Genomic DNA, 20,607 nt, shown 5'->3' on the forward strand with positions numbered 1-20,607 from the left:
AAATATCTATCAAAAAAATCTAATAATTTTTGCAGATTATTACTCAAAATTTAGAAGCCTTCAGCTTCTTCAGGCTTGGGATATTAGTTTGGCTCAAGTTTATCTAATTATATAGCTGTAAGTATTTCCTACCTTGGGCTGGAGCACAAACCACTCATCACATGGATTTTCGAAGTTCCATGAGTCAAAAGCAATCTCCACCTCTCCAAGGAAACTGTTGCGTCCAAAACGATCATAGTGCCAGACCGAGAGCTGCAGAGTTCTTGTTTCCAGCTGGGTGTGGCTGATAGTATACTATAAATAAGATTGAAAACATCACACTCTGAAAGGAGGTCTCTATCGAATTGGATAGCAGGCTGTAATTTGCTTCATCAATCTTCAGACCATAGGCAACAGCAATATGAATAAAAAGCCTTTCTATTTTCCCTACAATTGAATTATGTTGCAAAAATGCATTTTAGGTTATACATACTCAAGAAATACATCTGGATAAATATGTTTATATATTATTTTATATTTCTATTTATTTATATAATTTATTGTAGGGGTCAGCAAGCTTCAGAGACTATGAAAGTGTTAGGTGATGAAGAAACCTATTCTCAATTTTACCTGTTTGTTTTCCTCATGTCTACCCTAAAGATCCTGGTTTAATATAATACTCCACCTTACTTATTCATAATAAGAATTCTTAAATCTGGAAAAGTATTTACATAAGAAATTTGTAGCCTAAGCTTCATAAAGCCCAGTGTGAGTGCAGAATTAAAAAAAAAATAACTACACACAGGTTGGACAAAAAGTAGGTATTATGGGCTTGCTTTTTCCCCCCAGAAGAATGTTAACCAGGGACATGATCACACACCCTCGCATTTGTTCTTCTGTATATCATGATCATACTTCAGACTGACTGATTTCTGAGCTTCGCTTGATATGTATTCCTCTGTCTTATTGGTTACTAGCAGATTGACTTTGATACTCTGCTCCCTGAATTTCTCTGTCACTATGTTTATATATTATCCTTGGGCTCATCTTTGCTATCCTATTATGACCACTGGATTCACACTCAGCCTGTATTTGCTCTGTTTTAATATTGGCCCCTGCTGAATGCCAAGGTGCTGAGGTGGGAGAGGGAGGTTGGGAGAGGGAGCACCTTCACGGAGGCAATGGGAGTGGGAGGGAAATGGGATTGGGGGAAGGGGATAACATCTGAAATATAAATGCAGAGAATATTCAATAAAAAAATTAAAAAGAAAAAAAGGAAAGTGAAAAAAAGTATTTTCCCCTGCTTCCTCACATACCTCTAGTGATGGATATAGACTACTGGCTTTCTTCTATAACTAACCCACCCTGCAATAGACTCTGAACCCTTTATTCTGAGCATAAGCCCATACATTTTCCCATAATTAGCAATACATTTTTTTGTTCCTTTGTCGGTCTTACCAGGCAAGATGAATGCAGAGTGAGAAAAGGGATTGTGGCTACGCATAAGAAATAAGAATTTCTTTAGAATTTAGAGCCTAAGGTCTGGTTCATATTTAACCTAGGTATTTTCTGAGACTTCTCAAATCTGACTTTACATTTCTAGTGTTGTTTATTGACCATATACACCTATATTTAACCAAACTCTGAGATCCTGGTGAGAAACAGTATATAACCCTTGCTAGCAGTGCAATAAATACATACAAAGTAACAATTTCCCCTGTAAGACACCAGGAAAACAGCTTTCTCGAATGTGCAACATATATTGTTATAAGATATACCTATCAGCCTAGATGTAATTTGCAATTTTAATGGATCTTTACAAATGGTTAAGGTATAACCACAGCAATAGCAAAGAGTCAACCAAGCATCGCTAGTTTACTTTGTTTTTCTTTTCCAAAAACTTCTAGGAAATCTAATACTATTCAAATTCTAGTTTTCTAAAACACATGCAAGTTTTTAAATGATACATTTATTTATTCTTTTCTTTTAGGCTTATTTGCATTTTGATACAAGGGATGGTCTCAATCTAGGCTGGTCTTATTTTGTAGGCTAGGCTTGCTTGGATGTTACTATGCAATCTCAAGCTAGCCTTGAACTCTAAACAATATTCCTGTCTCAACCTTCTTGCCTTTAGCTAATTCTAAATTAATGAGGTTCTAATTAACATGTTTCTATGTTAGTATTTATTTACCTTTAATGTTTCATTGAATTCTGGATTGGTACCTGTTCTGATTTTGGTCTTACGCTTATTGTTTCGGGACTTGTCTGGAAGAAGGTATGACTTGACATAACTGTAAATAACAAAGAATAAAAAGCATCATTTGAAAATATACTTTGCTAAAATATTTCAGGATTTCAGTTAGAAAAGGGAATTGGTAAGTGGATAAAAGATAATGGGAATGAAGAAATTTTACTTTGTATAATAGGATATCATAAATATAACCCTGAGCTTTCTATAAGAAAGAAACAGTGATCAATATTGGTAGAGAACAGGCTTTGGCATCACCCAAACTTATGTGGGTGATTATTATTATTATGCATTATTCCTTTAGATTGTCTTGAGCTTTTACACTTTTGTGCATTCATTTCCTCAAGAGTAATGAGTGGGATAATAACAATACCTAATCCACAAAACACGGGAGAAGCTGCCATATTGTTCTACCACAGAAATGGAATCTGATAACATCAATAGTCTTACAACCTTTTCTGGGGACATATGTCTCTTCATTACTAGTGCTATCTTCTGATGTCAGGGCATAGACCACTGGAGGGAGTGAATGAAAGGAAACATTTAAAAGGAAGACATGGAGAATGACAATTTTACAGTGCAACCCCAATATCTTAGCCTCTCTTAGAAGCCTCTTGGGACAGGAACAGAGTAGACAGAGACATGCTCAAGAGGGAAACATATTATACCAGAGTTCTGAAGCATATGTGTTAGGATTTCAGGTGATTCCTTTCCATGCTGGAAAGGACAAAATAATTATATTTGTCACTTAGCCATTTTAAGTCTAGACAATCGGAAATGAACAAGTAGTCACAAAACTAACTGAGAAGCTATTCGTAATTGCTAGATTCTGGGAGAGGAAAAAAATGGCTTTCTTCAATGGCATGACACTGGGTATAACCAAGTATACTCCATGAGGGGGCCTCATGCTCAGGAGTAGTTGACCAGTTCCATGTCCTTTGTGCGTGCCTGTGTGTGTGTGTGTGTGTGTGTGTGTGTGTGTGTGTGTGCTTTCTTTTTTTCTCTAAGAAAGAACATTAAGTTCACAGGAGGGATCTGGGAGGCTCAGGAGAGGAAAATGCAATTAAAATATATTGTGTGCAAATATGTTTAAATAATTAGCACGGTGCTCTTAAGACATCCCAGTGTATAGATCAGCTTGCTTCCACCACACGTGGCCTTTGTACAAGCTAAATGTTGTTACTCCTGAATCATATCATGACTTCCTTCAAACCAAGTAACAAGGGATCCAATATCATCCTACTTCAATTAATTGAAGGGAATCTTTTACCTCTTGTAAAAAGGAAACATGCATGCAGACAGAGAAGGCGGTGCTATGCACAGCAGAGAAGCATCCTATGTGCTTACGCATCTGTCCTCTGTTTCTTTTCATCTCCTATGGCCAGGTTTCTGCAGTTCTTGACAAAAATGTATAGGCCGCCGGTTTTGTAGCAGTAGCTGATGTGGAGAAGAATCTCACCAGTGACTTTTACATTGCCATAGTCTCCTGTTTCACTGTAGACACTCATCATGCTGTTAAGGCTAGTCTGAATAAAAAAGAGAGACAGAAGTGGCCTAGTGCTATTCTACAGCTCAAGTCACAGACAGAATCCACCCCCATTAATCAATTCCGGTTGCTGTTGTATTTAATTAGCAGAAAAGTCAAAAGAGAAGAGCTAAAAAGCAAGTCACTAGCTTTGCTTGTTTTGCTGGTAGTACATAAGATTCTAATCTGAGAATACCCTATTTAGCGCAAGGCAGGAAGCTTGCTGAAAGGGGAGGGCATCTCCTTTGGGTTAACAGAAATCTTTTATTTGTGTCCTCTAATGGTCATGGAGTCATTTAGTGAATTCTAATATAAATTTGTTTATTCATCCCTGTCATTATCTGCCTTTTGCTGCTGGACTCAAGTGCATTTTTTTTAAATATCTAGAATTCAATAATTAGGACAAAGAAGAGCTCACTTCTTATTTTAAGTTAAGAGAAATCTTAAAGAGTCTTTACCTACACTCACGTGGTGTACACCATCACTCCTGGGGAAACCACAGCTGCAGCCTTAGCAAAGGAATGGCAGGACGTCCTATCCTAACAAGGCTAACTCAGCTGTGTGGCCACATAGATAGTCCATGACCCATAGCTTTGATATACCATGGAATAGTAATGAGCAGAACATAGCACCAAAAAAATTAAAGTACCTGAATTAATAAAATACATGAAAAATTCGATATGGACAAATAAAGATTTTTGTCCAGATATTTGTAATATGAGATCCTTGAGTGCTAGAAACAAAGACTATCTTAGTAACATGATAGCCACAAAAGACCAGTAACATTTGTGAATGATGCAGCAGTTTCATAACCTCTCGTTCACCACTGAGAAGCAAGGACAATAGCAGTACAAAGAGCTGAGTGTTGGGATTTGTTTAAAGAAATAGGTATATATACATGAAAACTATATATGGAACATTTATCTGTTATATATCATACTGGATATATGAATGTATAAATTATGTGTCTATGTATCTGAATATGAATGTATCTATATATCTTTCTATCTATCTTATGAGTCTGTCTACCTATCTATGCATGAATTTTATTGTTATTGTTTTACAAAGGGTTTTGTATTTCAAATACAATGGATTTCTTCAAGGAACAGGATATATCTGACTTAGCTCATAATCTTTAACCTGAAGTCAAAGGTAAGAATAATCCAAGAATCAATAAGTAACTGAATTTGTTTGTTCTATTCTGAAAATATTACAACATGAATTTTAAACTTTAACTACATAATAAAGTACCTGAGGATCATTTTAAATGAAGATTTAGTCTGGGATAGTCTGACATTTAAATTTTTTGACAGACAGAACACAAGAACACAAATTATGTGCATTGATATCCCAGGGTACTACTGTAAATTCATGGGCATATTATTGAAGATTTGAAAGGAAAACACAGCATTTATCAGACAGAATACAGAGGTGGCAAGGTACTAACTAGCCGTTTGTAGTATTTTTATTAATTTTTTATTTTTCAAGTGGATTTCTGGTTGTGATATGCTGAGCTTTTGACCCTTGCCCCAATTTAAAACAAGATTTCATATATATATATATATATATATATATATATATATATATATATATATATGTATGTATGTATATATATATATGTGTGTGTATATATATGTGTGTGTGTGTGTGTGTGTGTGTGTGTGTGTGTGTGTGTTTCTATATCATATCCATCATCTCAGAACTTAGGAGACACAGCCAGAAGGTTGTTGAGTTTTCTCAAACACAATAAACTGTCTCAAATATAATGAATAAAGCCAAAAAGGCAGAAACAAAATATTAATGTTGAGTGACAAGTGAACATGGAAGTAGCTATTGAGATGCTAAGATATGACGCGCTCTACAGTGCTCAGAGGGTGCTTATCCTATTAGTAGTAACAGAACAATTTAAGAACCGAACAAAATGTTTACCGGGATTACTTTCTTAAATAGTTATTAAGTTCAAAAGAGATTATTAATTTTGGGGAAAATGAGACCTTAATTTTAACTTAGGAGTTACATGAGAGAATAACCAAAATGTTAGAAGCTCTATAAACTGAGAAATTTTGGGGTCTAAGGTTTTACAGTAGTGTTGATCTATGGATTATGCCATGCTTCAAGTCCTAAGAGCATCATGAATTACCCTCAACAATATAACACAAGAAGAAACTCTGGTATACTAATTTGTTAGCAATAGCAAGTCATGGAGGAAAGGTCTAGGTTTCTAGTCAAATGTCCTATAGATCACAGCTTACTGCCTCCTATTACAACTGATTTTCTTCAACACACCCCATCCCTCTGTAGCTACATGATCAAAGAGGGATGAGGACTCCTTCTGATTAGAAGAAAACTTAAGTTACAAAATCTGATACTTTGGAGGGTTTAAAATAATTATCACAATTTACTACTAGCAAGCCCCTTTTCTTTATCAAGACATGGTTGTGACTTAAAATGGGGATGCTTTCTGGGGCTAGTATCCAATTATCAGTGACTGCATAGTATGTCTGTTCTTTTGTGACTGGGTTACTTCACTTAGGATGATAGTGTCTAGATATGTTTTCTTTGTTTTTGAAAACTTAATGCAGATTGCTTCCATTCTCTCACTTATTCATGTAAAATTCATAAAACAAAAGTGTGCTTTTAAACTGTAGATTCCTATTAAAGACAAATTATAAATTAAAATAAATAAAATGGGGATGCTTACTGTCTTTTAGGATATGTCTTTTGCTAGGTACTCAGATCATTTACATTTAATAAACTGGAATACTATAGACATGTTAGCTCATGAATCCCTTTCAAATGGAGTATCTGTCTATACATAAAGCAGAAAACAGGTAGAACTTCTCATGCAACCAGATTTCCCAAACCATGGAATTTGTGCAGTGTGGTTGGGAAGAAGGAAATGACAAAGGTGAAAACTCACAGTGTCTGATTCCGCATCAGGCACATTTAGGTAGCTCCTCTTCCTATCAGATCCTGCTTGGGAGTTCTTTAAGGATGCCATCCAATGACCAAAAGAAAAAGCATATTAGAGCATAGAAATCAGAGAAGCAAAGAAATGCACAATTACAGAGCTAGATACTATGACACGTGAATTGCTAAAGGCCTGCTCTCAAGGGAGATCTTCAATTCAACTTAAGAGCAGAATTTTCCCTTCAGACATTGGAATGCTCTGGAGAGGTTTTTGTTTATATGTATGCTTGCTTTTTTTTTTTTTTTTTTTGAATTGGAAAGGAAACTGAGTAGTGATGTTTTGTAGTTATATGGTTGACAGTAAGTGTAGAGAGCGGTTGGGGTGTTGAGAGAATGGTCGGAGGAAAACTAATTAAAAGAACTGGAATAATCTATAGACTTGAGATGACTGGAGATTAAATTAGAAAGTGAAGAAATTTAAGAATGTTTTCAGGTATTTATGAAACAACTGAGTATGTTTATAGAAGTGCCAAATGGCTCATGCAAGTGTCAATGGTCATTTTATGGTAATTAGCATTGGCATCTCCGTCATCATTTAATTCCTTGTGCTGGGAGTCTTCAAACTCCTCTTATCCAGTTCGTCATAAAATGGGAATGAAGCACATCCCAAAGCTGTGTGAGTATCATGAAAAAGGAAGTAAGTGTTCAGGAATCAAAATAGAGTGTAAGTTGATATGAGGACACAGAGCAAGCAGGAACCTACAGTAGCTTTGGACATATGATCACACCTTACCATCTCTTTTGAAAAGGCACTGGGAACAAAGAAAAGAAAGAAAGATTCTATGAGAGCGCTTACAGTTGACAGGCCACTTGCCAGACTATGGGTATTTGCAGAAAACCTGGAGGACTCTAAGTCAACACCATCTTTGGGGTCTTCTAAGGAGTTCTAGAGGAGAATGGAAAAGACAATGCCTTAGTTTATTTCTATCATGGGAAGTTTATTTATTTCACAGATACTCAGAAAATCAAGGCAAACTAGAGAAATCAACTCTCAGGTTAGGTTTTTGTTCACCTTATTACCAAATCAAAGGGCATTGTGGGTAGTCTTTTTCTAGTAATGCTTGCCTAATGAAAGAACATAAAATTTGGAATGGCATAGACGTAGGTTTAATTCCTACCTTCCTGGTCTTTACAGTGATCCAATTTAGATAATACACTTAAGGTATTATTAGATAAAACTTGCCTCCTATACACTCTTTCCCTCATACAAACTCTTTCATCTCTCCAGTCTCTCTCTACCATGATCTCTTTCTTATCATTTTTTCCTTATCTGAATAATTGTTTAGTAGTTTATTTTTATCATGAAAATTCATAAATTATTTTAACTGACTTTTTGATGCTTAACATAACTTCTACAAGATCAGTGATTTTTCACTGGTATGCTTTAAAAAAACAGAATTTAAAGACTTGTTAAATGTGTATATGCATCTTTTTTTTTTTTTTTGCTTCTTCAGTCTCAGCTCCATTAGTAGACCTTTACCAATTTATATAATTACATTTGTTTTTAAAATGCTTTGCAACCATTCCAAGATTTCTTTCTTTTCATAACTATCTTTGACCTTAAACTGTTTCCAATGTGGGCTTTTGTTTGGTAAGTCTTAGAGGCCATGTTATTTTTAAATAGGGTTTTTTTTTTTTAAGTTCTAGGTTTAAAATGGCTTTCTTTCAATACCTTCAAAATATTATTGTTTTGATCTTGAACTCAGTATTACCATAGAAACTGCTATTAATTTGCTTCTTGTTTACTTGTATAAAATAAAATTTATTTCTATACATTTTAAAGAAATTTCTCTTATATTTGATATTCTTTGACTTTAATGCTTTTAGAGGTAAATTATTTATTTCTCATCTTGGATGCTTTCAAACTAGATATTTCTTTAAAGTATGGCAAAAATATTCTTACTGTTTTATCAACTAGTATTTTTTTATGCATCCTATTTTGACTGTGTGATTGTGTAGCAGTTACAACACAAACTTCTAGTCTTCATGATTCTTTACTTCCTTGTAAAAATAGATTATAAAGAAATTCAAGCATCCATATGATATTGGGTGTGTTCAAAAATGTGTCCATGCATTTAGGAAAATAGAAAAATTAATATAATGAACTCATAGTGTTAATCATTTAGCCTTAGTGTCTTTTACACACAAGAGTAACTATTTTTTGGGGGGGCTCATGGCATGTTAATATGAATTTCAGAATTCTCGTAACCAATTTTACAAAATATCTTTGTTGAATTTTGATTGGTACTGAATCCATAGATTAACCTGAAATATTTTACCTTAAAAACATGAAATTTTCTAAACTGTAAACAGAGTATCTCTCCATTTATTCAGGCCTCTAATTTAGCTCAATATTTTAAGTTACAAAAGACACTTGTGCATTCAGAAATACATGTATTTCCTACCTTTTTCCAAGTATTTTTCATCTTATTATTGGGATTACACTTGCAACTTGATTTTCTAGCTGTTTACAGATAGTATCCATGATATAATTGGATTTTATGAATAATGCTATATCTTAAGGCCCTGTTGAATTGACTGTAGTCATATAATATTTTTATATCATTTAGGATTTTCTACATATAGAATTGAAAATAAATGAACTGAAGATTCTATCTTAAACCCATCAAAATGGCTAATATCAAAAACTCATGTGACAGCACATGCTGGCAAGAATGTGGAACAAGGGCAACATTCTTCCATTGCTGGTGGGATAGTAAACTTTTACAACCACCTGGAAATCAATCTGGTAGTTCCTCAGAAAAGTTCTACCTGAAGACCCAGCTATACCACTCCTGGACATATACCAAAAAATATTACACCATACCACAAGGACATATGCCCCCATTAGGTTCACAGAAGCTTTATTAGCAATAGCCAAAAACTAGAAACAATGTAGATGTCTCTCAATCAAAGAACAGATACAAAAAATGTGGCATATCTGCACAATAGAATTCTATTCAGCTATGAGAAACAAGGATATCATAAATTTTGCAGGCAAGTGGATAGAACTAAAAAAATGTCATCCTGAGTGAGGTGGCCCAGACCCCAAAAGATATGCATGGCATGTACTTACTGATAAGTTGATATTAGCCATAAAGTACAGGATACCCAGGATATCCCACAAACCCAAAGAAGTTAAACAAGAAAATGGAATAAAACAGTCATAGGAGGCAGAGGGAAGGAAGGAACTGCATAAGAGAGTGGAGGGGGAGAGGAATGGGAGTTCAGGATCAGGTGTGGGGAAACAGGAGAAAAAGGGCCAGGAGAATGAATGGAAATCTGCAGCTGCCAGGGATGAGGGTGGGGGTTGGGTGAAAGAGAATCTAGTGCCAGAGACCTAGGATTCAGGAGGCTCCCAGCAGTCAATGTTTAACAGTGGGTTATAGAACCTGAAGGGGCCACCTCTTGTAGCCAGGCAACATACCCAGGGGAAGATAAGGACACCAACTCACCGACAAAACTTTTGATCTAAGGTTTGTCCTGTTTAAAAGAAATGCAGAGACAAAAGTGGAGCAGAGAGAGAGAGGGAATGGCCAACCAACAACCGGTCCAACTTGAGACCCATCCCATGGGCAAATATCAATCCCTGGTCAACTATTAGGCTTACAGACAGGAGCCTAGCATAACTGTTCTCTAAGAGGCTCCACCCAGCAGCTGACTGAAAAAGATGCAGAGGCCTGCAACCAAACAGTGGAAGGAGGTCAGGGATCCCTATGGAAGTGTAGGAGAAAGGATTAAAGGCCATGAAGGGGATAGAATCTTCACAGGAAGACCAACGGAGTCAACTAATCTGGACCCTTGAAGGCTCACAGAGACTGAACCACTAACCTAAGAGCATCACACAAGCTGTATTGAAGCCCTTGCCATATATGCATCTCAGTCTCCATGTGGGTCACCTAACAACTGAAACAAGAGCTGTCCCTAAAGCTGTTGCCTGTGGAATCTCTTCCACAACAGGGATGCTTAGTCTTGTCTCAGTGGGAGAGAATGCGCTTACCCCTCCAGATTTGATGCGCCAGGGTGGGGAATACTCACAATACCCATGGGCTCTACCCTCTTAGATAAGGAGGAGGGCTGGGGAGAGGGACTCTGTGAAAAGGGTACTGGGGGCAGGGCAGCGTTTAGGATATAAAAAAAGTAATAATTTTTATTTTTTAAATCACAACCTAAAGAGACAAGCTACAATTTCATTTTCAGTGTTATTTCCTCTGTAATTCCCACTGTTCTGGTTATTTCTCTGGCAGCTTGACACACGCTAGAATTACCTAGGTAAAGAGAATCAGATGAGGGAATGTCCCTATCAGATTGACCTGTAGGGCATTTCCTTGATTAATATTAATGTGGAAAGGCCCAATTCACTATGTGAAGTGCTATTCTTGGGCCTGGTGTGTATAAGAGAGCAGGCTGAGAAAGCCATTGGGGAACAATCCAGTAAGTAGATTCTATTGTCAATTCTAGTAGATTTCATTACTAACTTACCCAGGGGTTTCTGAGTACACAAATATTATTTTATATTTTGTGCAAAATTTAATACTTATAGACATTCCTATTTTATCTTACATACTTTTAAACCTTGAGAATATTATTGGCCAATAATAATGGCAGTGAGAATCCATGTTGTCTACTAAGTTGTAAAATGACATACATATACTGAGATTTTCAATATTTAATATTTGAAATCATATTTAAATGGCTTTCATCAGTTTTAAAGTAGAGTCCTATAGGCATGATTAAAATTTTATCAGAAATTTTTGGCCTTTTTAAGCGTTTTTAAAAAATTAAAATATATTGTTATAATATAATGTTACTTCATTTCATATATTTTTAATTATTTTTTTTTTAATTTTTGAGGCAGGGGTTTTCTGTGTAACAGCTCTAAAACTCAGTAGACAAAGCTGGCCTCAAACTCGCAGTGATTTGCCTGCCTCTGCCTCCCAAGTACTGAGATTAAAGGAGTTCACCACTACCAACATACAGATGGATACACACACACACACACACATACATATATATATTACATGTTTAGGTTATGGATTTTGTATGATCGATTATAGATAAACTATAGATTATAGTTTGTATAGCATATAGCAATCAAAGATCCTATACCACATATTATACTATATAATATATATTGTATATTTTCATTTTTATTTATTTTATTTCATTCATTCATTTAATGCATTTTAACACACTGACAATCACTTTATATTATTTTAAGTTATATGTATATATTCATAAAGTAGTTTTACTTGCAGTATAGTTTTTATTTTTGTTAAGTTTACTGTTTTTGTTTCTCTTATAGTTGCCAGTGAAAACTACCAGGAAGACACACTGCATGTTTTCATTTTACTCTCAACTTATCACCTAAAAGTGCAAGTTCTTAAAGCAAGATCATGCTCTCGTTTCCATGTGTTATTGAACTTTCTTCCACTTCCAACTTACCAAGTCTTTGTCTAAAGCCCCAGGGACAGATCTGCTTCTTATGCTTGAAGTGTCCTCTAAGTCTTCTGCAAATGACTCACTCAGATCTAACTCAGATCGACTCCGCTCTGAGGGGAGAAATATGAAATGGAGATGTGAATCAGCTTATTTCATCATCTTTCTACATTTCTGTGGTGTTAAAAAAGCAACTATTCCAATATTCTAGTTTAAATGCAGACAGACACAGAGAAAAATTGGGGGGGAGGGAGGGAGGGAGGGAGGAAGAGAGAATACAGTGTCATGGAAACCACATATTCAGGCTCATAAACTTCATGCTGTTTTATATTAACATACTTAAATTTTTATAGTGCTTTGAAAATTGCCTTGGTATGAAGACGAACGCATATGTGTTCATTTGGCCTTTGATCACAGGAAATTAAGTGCTCTGATATAAAATCCAAGGGTAGCTTTAAGCTGTTTAAAGATTCTGATTTATTCCTTCCTAAATAATAAAAATTGTTCATAAATTGGGTCTTTAAACTTCATGAGAAAAATAATCACTTTTGAAGATAATTCACTGTGTTTTCTCATTTGACATAAAATAATGACAACCAATCATACATTTCCATTTAAAAATGATAAAACTTCCTTTCATGCAAAAAGGAATGCCTATAGAAAGATTGTGAGGTTCGGATTTCATTAGTTACTTGAACATCCCTTCATCAATAGAACATCTTCATTTCAGTTTTAAAGTATCAGTTAACAAATGATGTGCTTCTCAACAATATTCTAGTCAGCTTACCAAGTCAGAGCAGTTTACTTGCACAGAGCATTTCTATTCTAAAGTCCTGCTGAGACAAAAGCCATTGCTTATAGAGAAGACTGGAGAGAGCAATCAAATACTTGTTTTAAATGGCAAATGCAGTGATCAAGTGCTTGGTGTGGTGCCTGACAGCGTACACAGTGAGCAGGAGGCCTGGAACATATGCAGTAGAAGTCAGCCTTCTGATGTTAAGTTTCTAGGCCACCCTAATTTTTTTTTTTCATTGAACAGGTGAATTTCTTTGCAATCTTTTTCTTTTAAGACTGTATCTATTTATTTATTTAGGGTGTGTTCGCAATCACACGTGCCATGACACAAGAGTAGAAATCATAGGATAGCTTTTAGGAATTGGTTCTTTCCTTTTGTCATGGGCTCCCCAGGAAACTGAACACACACAGGTTGTCAGGTTTGGAAGCAAGTGCTTTCACTCACTGCATCATCTTGCTGGGATAATTTCCTATTTTTGAGAACATGCATTTTAGAGGGCGTTGATCTTCAATGCCACACAAGTGGATGGCTACACCCACAAACATGCAAAAACATGCACACACAAACCATTTGGGAGCCTTCTGAAATTCAAGTTATAATCTAGAAAGAATCTAGCCTTGGGCTACATGAAGATATTGTCATTGAACAACACATAATAATTTAATATTGAAGGTTAAACTTACCTCAATATATGGCACATAAACCTTACAATGGTGACATATTTCTCTGAAGAATTTTCTTATAGGTAATAAACTATAATATAAATAATACTCATGATTCAAATTTTTCTCACTAATATTTTTACTATGTGTGCTAGCTAGCTTTTTCTTTAAAGAAGTTTTTCTTTAAAGAATTTCTTTTATTTATTTTTTTGAACAACTTCATTTTAAAAAACAAAGATAAATGTACAAATTTTAAGCATTTTTGCATAAAAGTATACAAATACATTTTTGTCAGTGCTTGGATTTTTTTCAAAGGTTTGATAGTGTGCATTAAGGTCTTACTAGTTACAATGAGCATAAAGTACATGTAAAATAGGATGTAACCCATAATTAGTCAAAGTTTTCTTGGTGTGTAAGGATTGAGCATAATGGTTTTTTTCTTTTTCTTTTTTTTTCTTGAACTTCACACGGTCTGTGAGTTGTTTCTGGGGTGTTCAGAGTTTTCTGGGGTTAGCATCCCACTATCAGTGACTGCATATTATGTCTGTTCTTTTGTGACTGGGTTATCTCACTCAGGATGATATTCTCTAGATGCATCCATTTTCTTAAGAATTTCATTAAGTCATTGTTTCTGATAGCTGAGTAGTACTCCATTGTGTAAATGTACCACCCTATTAAAAAATGGGGTACAGAGCTAAACAAAAAGTTCTTTTATTGAGATAATATTATTTAGTTATTTTTGTAATAATGTATTTAATAATATATATATTGAGATTATAGTATAATTACACAATTTTCTCTTTTCCTCTCCTCCTTCCAAATTCTCCCATGTAAACCCCACCCAATCTCTGCTGTTACTCAGGAGAGAGAACCTCAACTGCAAAAGTTCTTCCATCAGATTGGCCTGTCAGTAAGCCTGTGGGGCATTTTCTCAATCAATATTAATGTGGAGGAAAGCGGATCACTCTGGATAGTACCACCCTTGAGCAAGTGGCCCTGGGGTATATTAAAGTAAATTGAGCAAGCCATGAAGAGCAAGTCAGTAAGCCACACTCCTCCATGGTCTGTGCTTTAGTTCCAGATTTTCCTTCTTGATTCTTCCTGATAGACTATGAGCTATACAAGGAAATATGCCCTTTCTTGTCCAGGTTGCTTTTGGTCATGATGTTTATCCCAGCAATAAAAAGCGCATCAGACCAAGCTACTTACAACTAGCTCCAATTTAAAGGATGAGAAAGTGTGTCTGTGTATATGGAATGTCCAACCATTCTATAGATTGAATCATCATTCCCTTGATTCACAGGTGATAGTCATTACCTGTTATATAAAATGTACCCTAGAACAATTTATATTTTCTATATTTCTATACTGATAATCTGGTATAGCTTTGGACCTTAGCAATCAATGACTTATGACAAAGCTATATACTCAATAAGTAAATTTTTCATAAGTGCAGTGACCCAAAGCATTACTTAGGACCACCTTTAGAAAATGTTTATGCATTGGCCTGTTACTATAATGGGTGATTATTTTCGCAAGTCTAAAACATTCATATGAAACAGGAAATTCAATCTGATTTAGTCATTTTTAAAGTACACTCAGTAGAGTACTTATGTTGTAACCACCCACCTGAGGAGACTGAGGTACCAGACAGTGCTATCGAAGGTGTACCGGATGTTTTTCTGCGGTGACTTTTTGTGAGCTCCTCAGAGTTGCTTTCAATGGTAGCCAAAACCATGGAATTTTCAAAACCATGTTCCTTCCCACAAAGAAAAAAAAAAGGTCCATTATACTGACCGATTGCTCTTAAAACATTTTCATATACATATACTTTAGTATAAAAATATTTATGTATATTATTTGGAGAAGGAATAAAATAGCATTTGAAGGACCTTTATCAGAAGCCTATATGTCAAAAGTTACAGTATGAAATTGAATCCAGGACAGTTGCAATTTAACATGAAACATATTTGATTTTTTTATTCATAAAACTAGTGATATTCGATTAGCAAGAAAGATTGAATAGGAACTTCCAATCATACATGGAGTAGCAATGAGCCCTTAGAATTGTCTGGTCTTGTGTTTGTCTGCTGTGAATATGCCATCTATTCAACTACACTGCTGTGGTTTTTAATTAGGACTATTTCCCCAAGGTCTAAACAATGGGTTCTTTCATCTCTAGGTGGGTCAGATTGGATTATGGTAGAAGCCTTTTAGGGGTGTGCCAAATAGAAGGTTGTAGGTAATTGGCAACCACGAGGTAAGCAGCTTTCTCCATAATGCATTGCCTGCCATATTCTGTTTTATTGTCACAGGGAGGTTCTTTTTCTTTTCCTTTTAAACATGTTTTGGGCTTCTTTTTTTTTTTTTTTTCTTCCTGTTTTTGTTCTGACTAGAAATCTCAAGAACTGTAGGCTAAAGCAAAATTTTATTTTTAATTTGCTGCATCTCAGGCACTGTTGCAAATGTATACATGTGTCAAGTGCTGACCACTTGGAATTCAAAAAGTTATACAGGACCACAGCTTTGGAGGAAACTGATTCTCCTCAGCAGCAATGTTGTTGAAATTACTTAGGTACAATTTCTCTGTCAAATCTAGTGGCAACTATCTAGTTAAGCTTTATTTAATATTAAGAACAAAATCCTGTGGGCCTCTTAAGAACTAGGCTAAAGTTAAATGCCCATGACAATGGTACCATTAGATAATTGTTAAAGCCAAGGGAGATTTTACCATTGTTCCCTTATAAATAGTGCCTACAGGGTGAGTTTGCTCCTGCTTACTTGACATCCTAAGCCATTCAGGAATGCTCTAATAAAGCCACCACAGATAGGTTTGCCTCTTACTTGCTTAGCATGCATCAATTCAGCTCCAGTAGACTCTACTCATTATTTGATCATTTCTAACATGTAAGACCTGTAGCATAAAGTATACTGCTTCTATTTCCTCTAATTAGCATAGGCTAACAAAGTTTAGCCAAAGTGTGACAGAGGTCGAAATAGATGAACTAGTTTAGGTCCATTTTTAACAGCCTATCAGAAAGTTCTTAACACATGGAAGTCCTCTAATGAAGCAAGACTGAGGTCCTTACTAGCAATTATGAGGATAGAAAATTTTTCCAGAGCTGATCTGGTAGTATCGTTAATATTGAATATTAATAGGTCACTTAACACTGTATAGTCACCAACATGTAGCACATACTCTAGAGCAGTTCTTAGCCTATGGGTTGTGACCCTTTGGGATCTAAACAGCTCTTTCACAGGGATTGTCTACGAGTATAAGACAGAACAAATATTTATGATTCCTAACAGTAGCAATGAATATAATCTTATGGTTGGGGGTCACCACAACATGAGGAACTGTATTAAATTGTTGAAGCATCAAGCAGGTTATTTTTAGAGGATCAAGTGATGCATAAAATTTGCAGTTTATAATACAGCACAAATATTCATTTTCTAAAAGTTTTTCATTTATAGAAGAAATTGTGACCTTTGTCTGTCTGTCTCTCTCTCTCTCTCTCTCTCTCTCTCTCTCTCTCTCTCTCTCTCTCTCTCTCTCTCTCTCACACACACACACACACACACACACACACACACACACACACACACACTGGTACCCACGCATACATGCCTTTCGTCAGGAAAACAATGTGATTTATGAATTGCTTTTCTGTCTTATTAAAAAGAAAATATTTTCTATTTTTCACCTTTGAAAGCACCTGCTTAGACCATCTAGAATACAAGAGCAAGCTCCACTCCATCACTGTCTAGTCAAAGCGAATATCCCCAATTTCACTGTAGGAGATTCATTTGGACAAAATTATTCTTTCCCTTCAAATAATACCTGGGAAGATGGGCCATCCTTGTTTAGAGATCAAATTGGATTAACTCATGGCAGCTGGACTGGAAGTCGGATGCTACTCACTGCACAGGTGCAGCAGTTGATAACTTTTTGAACAGTTTAATATCATAATAGTTGGTAAACATTATCATTATTTTCAGCCCCCCTTCTTCATACTTTTTCTGAACAGTTTAATATCATAATAGTTGGTAAACATTATCATTATTTTCAGCCCCCCTTCTTCATACTTTTTCTCAGCCACAGGTTTCTTTATAAGGCACGCAAGTTCCCTGAGCCTTGTAGAAGTATCTTCTTAGTGTCTTCTCAGTGACAACATATAAATACATTAAATACCATTCTGTGTTAGGTTTCTAAAGAAGGAAATTGAGTCATCAATAATCTATGCACTTTTCTGACTGCTGAACAGAATCCACTTGCTGAGCTTGGTATAAATATGTATGAAATTCAAAATATGCCTTTTATCTAAGGAAGTACAATTTAGGCTTTATTGAAACAGATCAATCACTGATATTCAATCTGTCCAAATGTCTTGTGATTCTTCCTCCAAAATGCTGAAACAGTCTGATTGCTTCCTAACCTTCTGCTGCCACCTCCCTGGTTCCCCAAGCCCCTCCTAATGGCAAAGGCTTCCTGAATTGCCTCTGGGTTTCCCTTACTTCCCTCAGTTGTTCCTCATCAGCCCCATCTCGTGATCCTCTAAACAAATGGTAAACTATATTGCACTTCTACTTGAACCTGGCAGCCTCACCTATCTCAACTAGACTAAATACTGAAGCAGCTTTCAAGGGCGTTGCTGACTCCTGACTTCTCTGAACCCACATGTGAGCACCCCTCCCTCCATTCACTAACAGAAGTTCACTGGCCTTTTGGAGTTTTCCTTTAGCACATCAGGCATCCTTTCACCCCGGGTTCTTTATGCTGCTAGTAGCAGCGGACTTCCAGTCCAGCTGCCATGAGTTAATCCAATTTGATCTCTAAACAAGGATGGCCCATCTTCCCAGGTATTATTTGAGGGGAAAGAATAATTTTGTCCAAATGAATCTCCTACAGTGAAATTGGGGATATTCGCTTTGACTAGACAGTGATGGAGTGGAGCTTGCTCTTGTATTCTAGATGGTCTAAGCAGGTGCTTTCAAAGAAGAAAGAAAAAAATCTTTTTGTTAATAAGACAGGAAAGCAATTCATAAATCACATTATTTTCCTGATGAAGAGCATATATGTGTTCAGATATTTTACAAACTATTTAAGCCAGGACAGTGATGTTCAAGGATGGAACAGCCTTCTTCTTTGTACATCTTTAACATTGCCCCTGTCTGTCTAGAGGACACTTCGTTCAGACATTTGCATGGCTAATTCTTTTCACTTATTTTCGATCTTTTCTTGTCCAGGGCTTTTCAGGAGGTTTAAACACACCAAATTGTAGTTAAATAAAAGTATTGAATGTTCACATACTAAGATTTATTAAATATAAATGCCACCAATATTGAATTTCTTGCTTAATACAAAATATATTAGATGATAACTTAATTCCAAAAATGACTTGCAAGACAATAGTTGATTTAAAAAAAAGTATTATTCCAATATTGTTGGTGATTTTTCTTCCTTAAAAGAAAAAATGTTATGCAAAACGTCATTTTTCATATAAGTGGATATCTGTATGTGTGTATGTAAAAACACATATAATAATAATTTAAGTATTAATTATGTGTCTGATCTCTCATTTTTACATGTGTAAAGAAAGAAAATTACAAAATGACTTTAAGATTCAATTTTTTAAATTGATCAATCAGCCTAAAAATTTACTATAGCTAATTTGTAAATATGTCCTCTGAGAAGTAACATGAAGGATGGAAGTCAGAGCTTCGATTCAACTTGCTATATTTGCTTAAATCACAGGAACATTTAAATACTTGTCATATGGCACCACCTTTAAAACCTGGCTTTTCATACAGATCTTTCACTTACTTGGTTGAAGTCACCCCCAAGGTATTTTATATTGTTTGTGGCTATTGTGAAGGGTGTCCTTTTCCTAATTTCTTTCGCAGCATGTTTACCCTTTGACTAGAGGAAGGCTACTGATTTTTTTTTTGTGTGTGTTAATTTTATATACAGCCACTGTGGGGAAATTGTTTATCAGGTTTAGTAGTTCTCTGGTGGAATCTTTGGGGTCACTTAAGTACACTATCATATGATCTGCAAATAGTAATGTTTTGACTTCTTCTTTTTCAACTTGTATGTCTTTGACATTCTTCTTTAAAAAATTATTGGATATTCTCTGTATTTACATTTCAAATGTTATCAATCCCCTCTCCCCTCCCCTTGCTTCCATTAAGATGCTTCCTCTCCCAACCATCCTCTCCAACTCAGCGCCTTGCCTTCCCCTACAATGGGAAATCATACCTTCACTGGACCAAAGGTCTCTTCTCCCATTGATACCAGACAATGCTGTCCTCTGCTACATATGAAACTAGAGCCATGGGACTACATGTGTACTCATAGTTGGGGTTTTAGTCCATGGGAGTTCTGAAGAGTTTGGTTAGTTGATAATTTTGTTCTTCCCATGGGGTTGAAAATCCTTTCAGTTCCTTCAGTCCTTTCTCTAGGTCCTTCATTGGGGACCCTGTGTTCAGTCCAATGGTTAATTGCAAGCATCCTCATCTGTATCTGTATTAATCTGGCAATTTGACCTCCTTTTGTTGTCCCCCACTAGGACTTCAAGTACTATATTGAATAGGTAGGGAGAGAGTGGGTAGCCTTGTCTAGTCCCTATTTTAGTAGTATTGCTTCAAGTTTCTCTCCATTTAGTTTGATGTTGGCTACTGGTTTGCTATATATCACTTTTATTATATTTAGGTATGGGCCTTAAATTTCTGATCTTTACAAGACTTTTTACATGAAAAAGTGTTGAATTTTGTCAAATACTTCCTCAGCATCTAATGAGATGATCATATGTTTTTTTTTTTTGTTTTTTTGTTTTTGTTTTTTTTTGAGTTTGTTTATATGGTGGATTACATTGATAGATTTCCATATATTATACCATCCCTGCATCCCTGGAATGAAGCCTATTTGATCATGAACTTCAAGTCTCTGAAGAAAAAATTAAAGAAGATCTCAGAAGATAGAAAGAAC

The 20,607-nt window shown here is 35.6% G+C and overlaps 1 protein-coding gene across 4 annotated transcripts in view; it reads right to left on the reverse strand.

The window, feature by feature from the left end:
* The window catches only part of SYTL5 (synaptotagmin like 5), a gene marked incomplete at both ends in the record, with an annotated part of 89,717 nt that overhangs the window by 24,642 nt on the left and 44,468 nt on the right, over positions 1–20,607 (reverse strand). The window contains 7 exons of one of the 4 annotated variants that reach the window (XM_080910290.1): positions 133–294; positions 2,171–2,270; positions 3,575–3,753; positions 6,673–6,738; positions 7,519–7,608; positions 12,174–12,274; positions 15,249–15,378. In XM_080910290.1, coding sequence (XP_080766416.1) covers positions 133–294; positions 2,171–2,270; positions 3,575–3,753; positions 6,673–6,738; positions 7,519–7,608; positions 12,174–12,274; positions 15,249–15,378 — 828 coding nt within the window. Of the gene's footprint in view, positions 1–132; positions 295–2,170; positions 2,271–3,574; positions 3,754–6,672; positions 6,739–7,518; positions 7,609–12,167; positions 12,275–15,248; positions 15,379–20,607 lie in introns of all 4 variants that reach the window. The other 3 variants (XM_080910289.1, XM_080910292.1, XM_080910291.1) reach the window with 3 other exon arrangements.

Source organism: Micromys minutus (genome assembly GCF_963924665.1).
Source record: "Micromys minutus genome assembly, chromosome: X".
Lineage (NCBI taxonomy): Eukaryota > Metazoa > Chordata > Mammalia > Rodentia > Muridae > Micromys > Micromys minutus.